At 40.8% G+C, this 13648-nt stretch overlaps 1 protein-coding gene across 2 annotated transcripts; it reads right to left on the reverse strand.

Annotated features, from left to right (window-relative positions):
- Positions 1 to 1207: 1207 nt before the first annotated feature.
- LOC113528949 (nuclear receptor coactivator 7) lies at positions 1208 to 13376 on the reverse strand. 2 transcript variants are annotated; one of them, XM_026917815.3, is made up of 16 exons: positions 13054 to 13376; positions 12379 to 12509; positions 10381 to 10565; positions 9158 to 9228; positions 8867 to 8974; positions 8629 to 8718; positions 8381 to 8491; positions 7895 to 8079; positions 6634 to 7400; positions 6118 to 6289; positions 4513 to 4660; positions 4256 to 4381; positions 4014 to 4166; positions 3733 to 3828; positions 3156 to 3229; positions 1208 to 3072 (listed from the first exon to the last, which is right to left on the reverse strand). In XM_026917815.3, exons 2-16 carry the CDS (start codon positions 12414 to 12416, stop codon positions 2937 to 2939), a joined length of 2460 nt encoding a protein of 819 aa, XP_026773616.2. In that variant the 5' UTR covers positions 12417 to 12509; positions 13054 to 13376; the 3' UTR covers positions 1208 to 2936. The 2 variants fall into 2 exon arrangements, with proteins under 2 accessions (XP_026773616.2, XP_026773615.2); XM_026917814.3 differs by having other exon boundaries at positions 6634 to 7433.
- Between the last annotated feature and the right edge of the window lie 272 nt (positions 13377 to 13648).

Genomic DNA, 13648 nt, shown 5'->3' on the forward strand with positions numbered 1-13648 from the left:
AGCTTTTAGCTGTAGTAGCTGCTAGAAAGAACAGCCACCTATCAACTTTACACTTTGGCTCATAATGAGAAGCTTAAATGGACTCCAGCAGTGGGGGAAGTCCCATACCTGGCTCCAGAGGGACCATGAAAAGTAGAAAGGCAGGATTAAGTCTATGGGACCCATCCACACTGTGGTGTGCTGCAATGGCTGCTGCATACACCTTTACAGTAGATAAAGGGGACTTGCCGCTGTTTAGCAGCCACCAAAAGGTCAAAATTCTAGTAACTGGACAAAGCACCGATCCAGGTGGTAAGTTGAACACCATTTGAACTGTCTGTCTGAGATAGCAGATCTACTGGGAGGAGGAAGCTGTCAGGGTGCACTAACAACTGTTGAAAGCAGCATTGTGACCCTGGGGCCAGAAGTTGGACTCTGTAGCCTAGTTGCTGAATCCTCCACAGAGTAGAGTTGAGAAAATGAGTGCTGGAGGATATAATTGGTGAGGCCAGGGTATCCAGTGCGAGTGGGCTGTTCGCTTCTGCCAGAGAGAACAACAAATGGCATTGACCACAAAGAGCTGTGAATTAGTAGGAATCCAGCTAAATTAACAGGTTCAGCAATCAACAGTGCATGGCAAGTTGAGGAGAAACGGTCTACTTTGCTAGCAATGTGTTAGTCACAAGCTCTGTTGCCCAGAGCTAGCTGCTGGGAAATGTGGAGTATTTGAAGGAGAAAATGCCTAGGAGGTAACAGTCATGGGGGAAAAAAAAAAAAGGTTCGTCACACTCACCATACGGTGAATAGAAATTGGCCTAAGTGAAACAACCACGTGACTTGCGGCCTATGGCTGGTACAGACCCAGGAAGTGTTGTATGAATAATGCTTGTAATATGGAAGAAAAGCACATTTACCATGGTGGTAAGAAATAAGAGGAAGCGAATCCCGGCTTTGGAGGAAAGAACACCTGCAGCTCTGACACATGTTGCTACACAAAAAGCTCCATACTGTGTTCATGTACTCCGTCATGTGCACAGCCGAGATGGAAGAAGACAACGAAGGCAGTTATAGTGAGTACTGCATCATACAGCCCTAAGCGACCTTGTTGGAAGATCTCGGGATACGAGTGCACACGCACAGGGTTGTGCGACACACTGCCCTTGGCAATTAGGAGGGGTGAAATAGAACCGGACATGTTTTGGATTCAAGGAACAAACACTTTGGAACATTTAAAGTGAAATGTATTTTTGTGGACATATTTATTTCCCTTTTACATTTGACATTTAAACATGGCGAGCTGTTTAAATATTAGCAGGAATTTAGTGCACATAATGCTGTACTGAACTGAACTGACCAATCACAATCACATCGAGGAAACAAAGCTTAATTAAAAGTGGACTAAGCACACCAATACATGTATCTGGTGTTAGTTTAGGTAAGCATGAAAAGGGATTCCTTACTGTAGTGATAAACATCATCCAACCATCAACCATGTGACAAAGACACCACATCTTCAAATTAATTTCAGAGTAAAAGTCTGTCGGTTTTAAACTTTGTTTCCTTTACAACCTGTCAAAACCAAGAGACAACCTTTACAACACAATTATCTTCCCTTTCCGAAGTTTGTACAATAAACAGGAGTTAGTAACATTCATACACTTAATAGTGCTTCATTACATTAATGTCCCATAATTCACAGCTTTTGTTTTGAACAAACTGTAGAGCATGAGAGACCAGTTGAGATAAATAAATTCAGTGGGAATGCCAACAAAGGTTCAAATGCCAACAAATCATTAATGAAAGCATGCAGGGACCTGTTGGTATGACTGGTATACTGCCACTACTTGTTTGTACTCATGATGCTAGTATACATCACTGAAGTATTGACTGGCACTGTCATTAGTATTAGACCCCATTGTGAGTAATATTGGTGTGTATTAGTGGGAGACCTGTAACACTACCACAGTGGAACAGTCAACAATTTTATCGGTGGCAAACTTGTAATACTGACATTACTTCCATCATGTGCCCCTTCCAGCTTAGTGTTGACCAAACAAGGTCCTTATAATATAAATCATATGAACACACAAAACTGAAGTGAACAGAATCCTCACATACAGGAAATATATATATATCTTTCAATTAAAAAGACATGATTTCAAATATTAAAAACACACAAACAATATAAAACAAATGTACATGGAAAGGCATAAATAAAAAGCTTTGGTCAAGACAATAGTTCTCTTTTATCAAATGGAATGTGTTTCACGTGAATGGCATCCATATCAGCCACGCCACTCGACCGTTTAGTGAACCAAAGATTCACCAAAACCCCTAATCACTACAAACAGATCTCATCTTCCTTTTGTAAACATCATCATAGTCCCTGTTCAACAAATCCACAGACGTTTGGAGAGAATCTGAAATATAAAACTTCAGCTCATTGCAAGGTACTGTAGCATGATCAATATGGCTAAGGCTCTGCAGTCACAGCCTATAAGGGTTATATTTATGCAGAGCTTGTATATACTATTGCATGCTGGGATAGGTGTGCAATATTAAGGCAGTCTAAGTGAGGCACAAACAGAAGCCTGCTTCTCTCTTACCCTTCATCCTAATCTAAATGAGCTCAACACACAACCTGGTAAACTTGTACAGTTTGGTCTCGTGTCAAAACTAGTGTCCTTGAAACCTTTTTGGAGGAGTGTATCTCCACATATCCAGCAGTAGACCTTGTCTCCAGCATTCCAGCATTTTAAATTACTTGCCATTAGGTTTGTTTTTATGTTTTTTTGTTTGTGTTATGTATTTTATATATATATATATATATATATATATATATATATATATATATATATATATATATATATATATATATAATTTTTTTTTTTAAACATGGTATGTGAAGGTGTGTGTGCATGTGTGTGCGCGTGTGTATTTGAGTATACATTTGGATTTCACTCAAAGGCCCAGACCTCCAGATTTTGGACAGTGAAGTCCTGTTGAGATGACAGTGGTTGGTTGTTAAAAGTGGAGCATTTGGAGGTGGTCCCGTGATACAGGTCAGCATCCAGCCACAGGCCAATACGACCCCTAGCAAGATACACGTAAGATTATATGCACAGAAACTCAACAAATTAACCCACTTGACTGAACAAATACACATTTTCACTTACCCTCCACCTCCGATCTGGAGAGAGTCCAAGTTTCCCTTCACAAAGTACGAATTTTCGCCAGTCCAGCGGAACACCTTGAATAAAAGGATAAAAAAAAATTCACCTTATCATCTAATTTGATATACTCATATACCATCAGTGCTGATTGATAAACTAAGGCAAGGATGTCCAATCTTTACAAATGAACTCAAGCCCCATTTGTATGTGGTTTTAAATCCAGTGAAAGTGACTGACACTACACTGGCTGTTAAATCAGATTTTTTCTCAGATGAAATCTAGCATAAAAAAACAAACATGAAAGCAGCAGCATAGCTTCAAGTTTTGTCGTTTTTCTCCAAGGCAAATACATTCAGACTGTAGATTGGACACCTTCTGCAGTACTTCTCTGAGTACAATGCCGTTACTACAACAATAAAAGTGAATAGGCAATACAATGCAGACCAAAAAAAAAAAAAAAGAAGATACAAACATAATCAACATAATCAAACATAAGAAATAAATCAGATTTGGCCTGCTGTATGAATAGTCTATATGTATGTTGAGGTTGGCCTAGTGACACTTCCATTTGTATCCTGACCTTAATTTCAGGGTTGAAGGTGTAAAGGAAGGTCTCCCCAGTGCCATAATAGTGCTCACTAACTCTGAAGGGGTGAGTGGAGAAAACTCCAAAAACCTGCCAATAAAATCATTAAAAAAGAGCAATATAAGAATTATACAGTCAGTCTCAGTTACATGGAATTATTGTTCAGTCATGTTGTATCTCATAAAAGCAGTGGCTTATCAGGTATGGCAGATGGCTTATCAAGTATTATGTCTGTGTGTGTCTGTGTGTGTGTGTGTGCGCGCGCATGTGTGAACCTGATCGTTCATGTCTTTGATGACCAGCAGCACAGGGCAGTCCAGCTCCCCCAGGTTCCTGTACAGAGTCTTCAAGCTGGTTCCATGCACCACTGTACTGTAGGCCAGCCTCCATGGATATCCCTGAACCCGAGCTGGGAGTCGAGCAGCCAACTGCAGAGGGGCCACGCAGTGGTCAATGGGGTGGGGTCAATAATGCACTTACTACAGACACTGTATATTTATTGCATTGCATGTAAAACCTTCTCAATGTGCGTATCCTCAAATAACGTGCTGGGGTCCATCAGAACAGACAATAGGTCCAGTGGTTCCTCATCCTCAAAACCGCCAAAACTCTGCCTCCTCCTTGCCTCATTCATGGTGATGATCTGAGGAAATGTTTGAGAAGTGTTACACTCAATACATAACCTCATAACAGTGCTCAATACACTATTTAGAACAAAGAAAACTGCCCATATGATGTTGAACTGCAAAACAAGCTCAGGTAATTGGCATTCACCTCCCAATTTCTGGGCACCGGGTCACTGAAGAAGTTATCAATCATGTTAAGTTCGTCCTTCTCTACGACTACGAAGCCCTGCTCCTGTGCATCTTTCCCATAGGCATCAGGAGACCACTGGATGAAGAATGAGTAGAGATGGTCCACCCTGAGAAGACCAGCCAGAACAGTTCAGCAAAATTAACCTACTTTTTATAATCATTTTATATAAACAAGGGCTTGACATTAACTATATAGATGACTAGCCACTTCAGCTAACTTTTTCAAAATTCAGTAGCTAGCTAGCATTTTATAGCCACCTGTAACTGTATACATGTTACATGTACATGTACATACATGTTTTGATGTGTAAAGCATAGGGGTGTAATGATACACTGTGACACGATGCATCGCAATGTAAATGTCAAGGCACATCATCACAGGCCTTGAGAACTAGCTTAGCATACAAAACACACGCAGACTAGATTAGCATACTGTGTGACCCCTCACACAGCTGGGCAAGAGCTGGTCCACTGTATCACAGCTTGGGCAGTCTCCACTTCATAGCCTGGCATAGACTTGTCCTGGGAGGCTGAGGAGTGCATTTCCCATATAATTGGAAAATACCTTCTGGTCTATGTTTTTAAAAACAGGGACCACCTTCCCAGTTCAACAGCCCAAAAGCATTGCTCCAGGACTCCAAACAATATCAAACACCAACCTCATCCAGTACCTTCAGCATCTCCGGCTGAACAGCATACAGATTTCTAAACCCCACAGTAAAAGCAGCCACAAAAGGTGGATTAACAGATTTCTGGCATGGCCTCCTGAAGGAATGTCCACTGGGTTAAGGAGTTCCTCAAAGTTCTCACCTACCAACAATTTGCCCAGTGGAGGTCAACACTCCCACGTACTTGCTCGGCAGAGTGTGTCCACGGCCTTGTCTTCTCCTCCTGAGACGCTGAATGCTTTGCTGGAATTTTGAGTCTTTTCCCATAGCCTCTTTTTCACTTCCGTGACTGTTTTTGCTGCAGCGCTCCTGGCTCTCCTATTTCTCCTTCTTCAACTTGACAGCTTCCCACAACACTGGTGTCCACCAGCACATCACAGGGTTACCGCCATCACAGTCACCAACAGCCTTCCGGTCACATCTTATTCCAGCTGCCTCAATGACTGAGGACTAGAACATGGTCCATTTAGATTTAACATCCCCAACCTTGTTCAGTACAAGGGAGAAGTCCTTCTGGTGGTGCAAGTTAAATTAGGCTCATCAAAGTTTCTGCCACATGCTCCCACTGCGTTGGTCCCTGTGCCCTGACGCTAAATGGTGATCAGTTGAAATCACTCTTTACCCAATATTGCGAAGATAGAATTGATAATTGACCTTTGGTCCAAGGTGTTCTTCGGCAGGCATATTAAAGCCGTTCTGAAGGCTCACTGCAGCCCAGCACCTTACCTTAAGACACGGTATGTTACTTTTTCCTTTAATTTGTCACCTGTCTAAATATGGACTAAATTACACTAATTTTTCTAAAATGTTACTCACAAATGTTATGAGCATTACCACATTTGGCAGATGGCTAACCTCAAGCCCTGATTATAACTCGCACACAAGCAACAACATACCTTTCCTGTGGCACTGCAAACCAGTACTCTGGGTGTTTCTCTCTGCTCCCAAAGAAGTGAGTTGGGCTAGAAGTTTGACCAGTAGCAAAGGATTTCTTCATGGGCTTCCCCACTTTGAAGCAGAGGAACATAGGTGGTTTCTTGCTTCTCTCTTCTGCACAGAGCAGCATAGCTACAAACAAGATACACACAATGATGTCTAACTCTATTCACATCCAAACATTAAATTGACAGTGGTATATCGAATAGGTTAAATTAAAACTTTTTTTTTTTACACAACAAAAAAACTTCTGACTGTAAAATGAGTTCAAGAGCTGAAGATAAAAAAGTATTATGCAAGTGTCTCACACTGCGTTTGTCTTCAAAGTGCCACCATGCCACTGGACAAGAAGCGAGCTTCAGCTGTTCTATATATTGCTGCCAATTTATATTTTATGGCAGCAAACACTATGTTTATGACCTACATTTGATAAATTACAGATACATTTTCACAAACAAATCTTCATATCCCCTCACCTTCAATTGGACCCTGCATCCTTTTCATCAGCCATGACATCTCTGTTTCACTGTTTTGCAGATCTTCCTCCTTCTTGCTCAGTTCTCCATCTGCATTTGGTCTCTTCATTGTCTCCTTATCATCTTCATAGCTTGGTCCAGAAGAACTACATTTTTCACCAGAGCTTACCATTCTTTTTTGGTCCTCAGCTACTACTACTTCGTCCGCTTGTAGAGAATCCTGAGTGAGAATCTTAGCTTTATTTAAGCCCTCTGCATCTTTCATCTCATCCACCACAGTAACCATGTGTCCTTTTTCACTATGCTCTGTTCCAGTGTACAGTGTGCTGTTTTCATCCCCATCTAAGACCGGCTCTACATTCTCATCTGTGGAATGATTATAAAGGCCTTCATCCATGTCCTCTACTTGGTCTGCATCACATGACCTCACTGTCTCCACTGTCTGGTCTGTGAACACACTCATTTTTCCTTCCACGGAATCACTCAGATCTTGTAAGGATGCCTCTTCCAGACTCTGGCAGGTAGTGTTAGCAGTCTCAGGCCTGCTGTGAGAAGTTTCAGTGCTTCCGTTCTCGGTTCCTGAGTCATTCTGCAACAGCTCAAGCTCAGTGAAGCCTTCATCTGATGGCGACTTGTCAGCAGGGGGGCAATCAGCCGCTGTCTCAATGTCATCTAATACGATTGGGCGGTTGGATTTGCCGAGGGCCTCGTAGCGGCTGAAGGGGTTTAGGTCCTGTTCAGATGGAAGTTCCACCCACTCACCTGGCCTGTATAATGGACACAGATCCTGAGGTATGTCACTACCGTTGAAACAGCGGCCATCATGTGAGGGTGATGGAAAGGAAAATTAAAGAGAGAAACAAAACAAAAAGAACTTAAATATGAAGGACAAACTCAGGAAAATTAAATTATAAACTCATAACAAAACTAAAGAAAAACCAAGGAAACTTATGAAAGAAAAAAATGGAATATAAATTATAGAAAAATTATATAAAGTAACTGCATAGTACATCATGATAAATGAAAAGGGCAACTGCAAGTTCATTAGAAAGAAAATGGAAATTCTAGAGTAAAGAGAGAGGTCATGGAAACACTGAAATGCAAACACAAGCCAACGTCAATAATAACTCTACCACAGTGCTTCACCATGTGAGAACTGATGCCTGAGGTTATATAAACTCTCCAAAGCACACATTATGAGATGTCTCAGGCAGAAAACACAAAGTACGCAGGTGACAGAGAGAGAAGCATTGCTGCTTACGACGGCAGAGCATCCTTAAGCTGCATACGGGACACGTCGTCATACAGAGCCACGGACAGCACCTCTTCCATGGGGCAGATGAGGCCGTACTCCTCACAGCCATGCTCAATCACTAGAGGATCCGACTTATGAGGGTCAAACATTATGTTATTGGGTGTCACAATCATCACACCGCCAACAACTCCCTGAGAAATGAGAGAAATAAGAGGGGAATTTCCTATCATCAGTTGAAGTCCTTTTTTTTGTCCTGCTAATGTGCACAAGATTTCCAACTGTGATCAAAGATGTGATCAAAGACTGATATTCTAATAAGTTAGGATTTGTAGCACTAAACATTGAGGTGCTACAAACATTGCAGGAAGGCTTCAAAAATTCTTACTCTTTGCTTGAAATGTATGCACTGAGGTTTACTATACTAGAAGAAGTTTAAAAAAAACCTGTGCAACTCTAAGCCTAATGTTAGAAACATTCAATCAAGCTTCTTACCATGCCATCGGTGAAGTACTTGCAGCTCATCTTGAGGAATTTGACCGGGCTCTCATCCTCAGAAGGGGGAGAGAGTTCCCGGTGACGCGGCCTGCAGCTTGATTCATCATCCTAAAACACAGCTTTGTCTTAGAAATTGCATTCAAACAGAGTCTATAGAAACAGGCAAAATATCCTGAATCACCTGCTGGTGAAGCATCTAAAATTTAAGGCAATGTGCAACGAGTAATTAGTGACAGATCTTCTACCTGTAACTCTTTTTCTGATGGTGCCACGTCCACGGAATCCGAGAAAATCTTGGCCTTTTCTGACTGCCCCATATCAGGGACAAAGAGTTTCTGTGAAGAATGGACAGAAGAGAAAATAAATCAGAACATTACACAGAGCACAACACTCTTTGTGGGAGCTGACTCAAGTGAGAATCTGAATAAAAAGGGAGCTCAAGAGATTAAGCAAGTGAGTAGCGAAGTGCAGGATGGGACTCACCTGTCCTGGAACCACGCTGCGAGAGAAGAGACGGTTCAGCTGCACTAATTTATTTGGGGTGATATTGAACTGTAGCGCAATGCTGTTTAAGGTATCCTTAGAGCCCACCTGCATACACACACATATCATCTTTAAATATCATAATGAATGTATAAGCTGAAAACTCATTTTAATCCAGAGGCTTTGAACTATTATCATACACACGTTATTAATCAAATTATTTTAATGCCACAGTGCATATGTTAAGAATGTGTTGTGCTTAGAGTCTAAAGGATGGGAACGTTCACTCACTGTGTACTCTACAGTGCCTGGAGGCTTTCTTTTCTCTTTCTTGGCCTGTTCATTGGCTTTGCAGTTGTCGACTGAAAGAAAAAATATTGCAAACTGTTTTACCTTTCGAGAAGGTTTAAGTCAATGTGAAAACAAAACAAAACAAAACAAAACAAAAGCAATTGACCTATTGCTATAATGCATAATAATGCAAATAGGGTGTTTCACCCGCGGCTATCTAGGACCTTTTACAGGATATGCATAATTTCTACAGCCTCATATGTAGGTACAGCGGGGTCCAAAAGTCTGAGGCCAGAAAATCTGGGATTTTTTTCTTTTTCATTTCAAATTGGTAACAAACAGAAGGTTTTAGAATTTCGAATATTTAATGTTCAAGATTCTGCATTCTTTCTAGGTCGCTATTCAAATGTAAGCAAATTTGTGATATTGAGCATGTTAACTGCATTGTACAAAAGGTCAGATTTCCTTATGACTAATCTCTTCTATTGAAGCACGTGTTCAGACGACACTCCAATGGATTTGATCTAAAATGGATCATAAGGTTTTGCACAAACTTGTGGACTCTTTTGGACTCCATGCCAGCTCAAGTGCACACTGTCATTAAAGCAAAAATAATTAGAAACGACTGTAAAATAGAAGCATTTTCACTAGTGCCCTCAGACTTTTGGACCCCACTGTATATATTATGCAGAATGTGGCATTTCTAGTCCCGTGGCCTAGTAGCAATGTAACTTCCTTTACAAACAAGACGTGATCTTTCACCTGGCACCATGTCATTGTCTGCTCAGCAAATAGTTTTAGAGGCCTGTGTTTATGTTGAGGGAGCGAGTGTATTCGCTTGAGCGTTTGTGTGCGTGGGTGTGTGTAGGCCTTTTTCCTGTAATATAATGATGCTCCAGATCTCTGAATGCTCAGTAAAGCACAAAGGAATAAACAGAAGCTATAGATTTCAAGGGCTTATGCACAGTTATGAATTCATTCAGTTTACAAATGCCCTGTATGTACTGGTCTTTTGTTTTAACTCACCAAATCTACCTAGTTAACGCTTGTATATTAGATGATAAGTTAAGTTAGGTGATTTAGGTGCAGGGAAAACACCACAGTGTCAAAGGCGGTGGTACTCCAGAACCAGGACTGAGAAAGGCTTGATTCATTTATGCAAATTCATGGATTGTAATATTCTGCCACTGCAGTTATGACTGCCATTGTGGAATGTGTCTTACCTGATTGTCCACTCAGAGTTCTCTCAGTTTTACTGGACTTCTCACTTCCTCTGTTTTTCTCTTCGAGCTGTGTAGTGGGAGTGGGCTCACAGATGACTGATCCCTTCAAGTCTGTATCTGACTGGCTCTCCTTAGCCACAGCTCTCTCCGATTGGCCCTGCTTCAGCTGCCGCCTCTTCTTCAGCCTGAGAGTCGTAACGTGACATGACATTATGGGCATCAAAATGAAATGTGAGCTCACTGATGAGGCGCTGTTCTGTTGGAGGGGGGAAGGTTTATACTGAAATTACCAGTCTCCATCCCCGCCACAAAGTTCCCCTGTCTCTCATCTGTAGTCTGCAAATGACTAGGATACTTTTCACAGTGCTAAAAAATATATTATTGCTGAACGTGTAGGAATATCGATGGTAATAACGAAGAGATCGAGGGAGGTTTGCAGTTTGCATTGGTAAGAGAAAAAGCTAAGTAGCCAACAATAATAACCTGACAGACAATTAATTTGGAAATGCAATAGCTTTGGACAAACTATTATTATTAATTTATGACTAAAAAACATCATATGGAGTCTCCACTCCAACAAGCGTACAATACATCAAGTCCTGAACATACAGATCCACATACGCAAGCACTGTTCTCAATAATCCAAGTCAGCCACATCGAGCATTAGCACACTCAACAGAGCCGGAAGAAATAAAAAATGCAAACTCCCTCTATACACTTAACCCAAGCAGCAATCTCACCAGTCATGCATGCTTTTAAGTCTCAATAACAGACTGGAGAGCTGGGAAACTCCTGCTGCAGAACTACCGACGCTGCTGATGCTGTCACTATCCATCTGATGTCCAAAAAGGATTCCGTACTACCTCCCCTGTAATTTTAAGTTCTGCATTTGTGTGAAAGAAATGCGATAGATCATGTGTGAGAGAACGACAGAAAACACCAGCTGTATGAGCAAAAGCTGGTTTTACTCCACGCGGTGTTACCTGTGTGCATGATAATACTTTGTAAGCATATGATGTAAGCATAAGCCAAGCCTAGTCACACGTTTAATCAATAACGAAGCCAAGGAGAGCTAACAGAGACTCTTAACTCAACAAACCTGACCCACTTTCACTTCTCCTTGCATTTACATTGCCAAGCAAATCCTATTTTATCACTGCCTTCCGACAGAGATTGGATATTACTGAATGTGTGTAAATAGCTTGAATCAGATTTTTAAATATCTAATATATATAAACCCAAATCATATAATCATCATCTGGTCATTTGGCTCGCGTGTTAATTCTGAAATTATCGTCTTTGTTAGGCAACAATAGGCAGGGTCAAAATTCAGCATTTGGTGCTCACATGAATCATGAAGGGTAGGTAGTGGATTCCAGATGAAATAAATTGTTATTTATATATTTAATAATTGAATAAAAATATAAAAATAAGCTCCCAAATCCATCTGTCTGAGAGGAAATTTCTCGCATTAAACTCATTAAGCCAAAATACAAAGAAGCTAATGACCACAATGACTGCAGCAGAAACCACAGAGTCACTCATCCTTTCTACAGCCACTGTGATGCAACTGGTAAAATGTTGCTGTTTTCAGCCTAGAGTATGTTGGCAGTGGAATGATGTAAAACATTCACATATAAACTTACGTCACTCCTCACCAGGACACAACACTTCGAACATCATTATGCTAGAGAACAGCTCTCAGTGTAAACGAGATATGCACAGAGTAACAATCTAATTAGGTTCTGTGTCTCAAAGCGCTATCGCTGCCATTACAGGCCAGCTGAATCTTCTGGCATGTTAGTAGACAAATAATATGCATATAGATGAAACACACACACACACACACACACACACACAAAACAAACCCGGGGAATCCAGGGAATCAATCTGAAACTGCAGATACTGTACACAATTTGAATGACATTCATATATTTATTTATCCTCTCTCTCTCTCTCTCTCTCTCACTTATATATATATATATTTTTTTCAATTACCTGGCAAAGTAGCTGGGCCTCTTCTCTTTTTTCTCCATTTTGGAAAAGATGACTGATGACTCTTACAGATAAACAAGTCCAGGTCTCAGGTCCAGAAGTTTTAACTCCTCTCCTGGCCAACACTTATTTATCTATGAATGGAGAAAAATATGAAATATGAAACCTTCAAGAGCTCAAGCACAACATAAGGGTCTCAGAGCAAAATCAGATAAGGATGTTTGCTAAGGATGTTTGATATGTGTTAGGATGCATTAAATGTCTAATAAAGCAAATTAGCTTTAATGAATATCAGCAGTAAGAAAGATTGTGTTAGTATGCTGGGTCATTTGCTAACTAAGGCTCAATACGGGAGTTATATCTTCCAATAAGAAAAGCTACCATTGTTTGCTAAGACTGAGAATATATATACATCCACCGCTTTTGCAATTTGCCTTTATTATTATTATTATTATTATGATTATTAATTAGCTGCTAAATAGATTAGAAAGCTAGCTAGCGTGTTAACGTTGCTTAGCAAGATAGCCAGGTTAATACAGACAATAGCTTTGGACAAGAGATGAGAAGCTAAGCAGTAAACAATAACAAGAACAATAACAGCACAATTTCTTAATAGAATTACAAGTTATGTGCTCAGGCTTGTTTTCTCGCTTGCTAAAAGCTATTTTTAATACTCACTTATCAAGCTACATCTTCTCTCGAGTCATGACCAGCTTCCTCACATGAATCCCCGGCTCAGGTTATTAGCTCGATAGCTAGCTCAGGCTTTTTTTTTCCGCCGGTTTTCAGGCACCGTCGTTCTTTAAGGTGACACGGGAAAGATGGAGATGTTGTTTACACTGTAATGTTATCTAGCCGGCCGCTACAATGCTAGCATGCCACGGCTGGCGTGTTTACATCAAAATATAATGTGAAACCGCATCAAGTGCTAGCGCAAGCGGAAGCCCTAATGTTAGCTGTGTGTGTGTGTGTGTGTGTGTGTTTACAAATGTAATGTGTTTCTCTGCAGACATGGTGATAGGCCAGAGTCTCCAAACTCCACCTTCTCCTACACCACTGTGGTCTGGGGGGACTGAACTGCTGAGTCTTCACCTCAGGGCTAAAAGGGCTTTGATTCAGAACAGTTGTTTTTGGGGAAAGAATTTGTTCAAGTCATGGCGCATTAATAGCTCATAATCTGTAGCTATATATACACTGTATACTGTAGTATCAATAGACTGTAAGGATGAGGACACCTGAGCACTACAGCCACATGTGTTTCTTCTCCAGACTG

This window comes from Pangasianodon hypophthalmus, chromosome 30, assembly GCF_027358585.1.
Source record: "Pangasianodon hypophthalmus isolate fPanHyp1 chromosome 30, fPanHyp1.pri, whole genome shotgun sequence".
NCBI lineage: Eukaryota > Metazoa > Chordata > Actinopteri > Siluriformes > Pangasiidae > Pangasianodon > Pangasianodon hypophthalmus.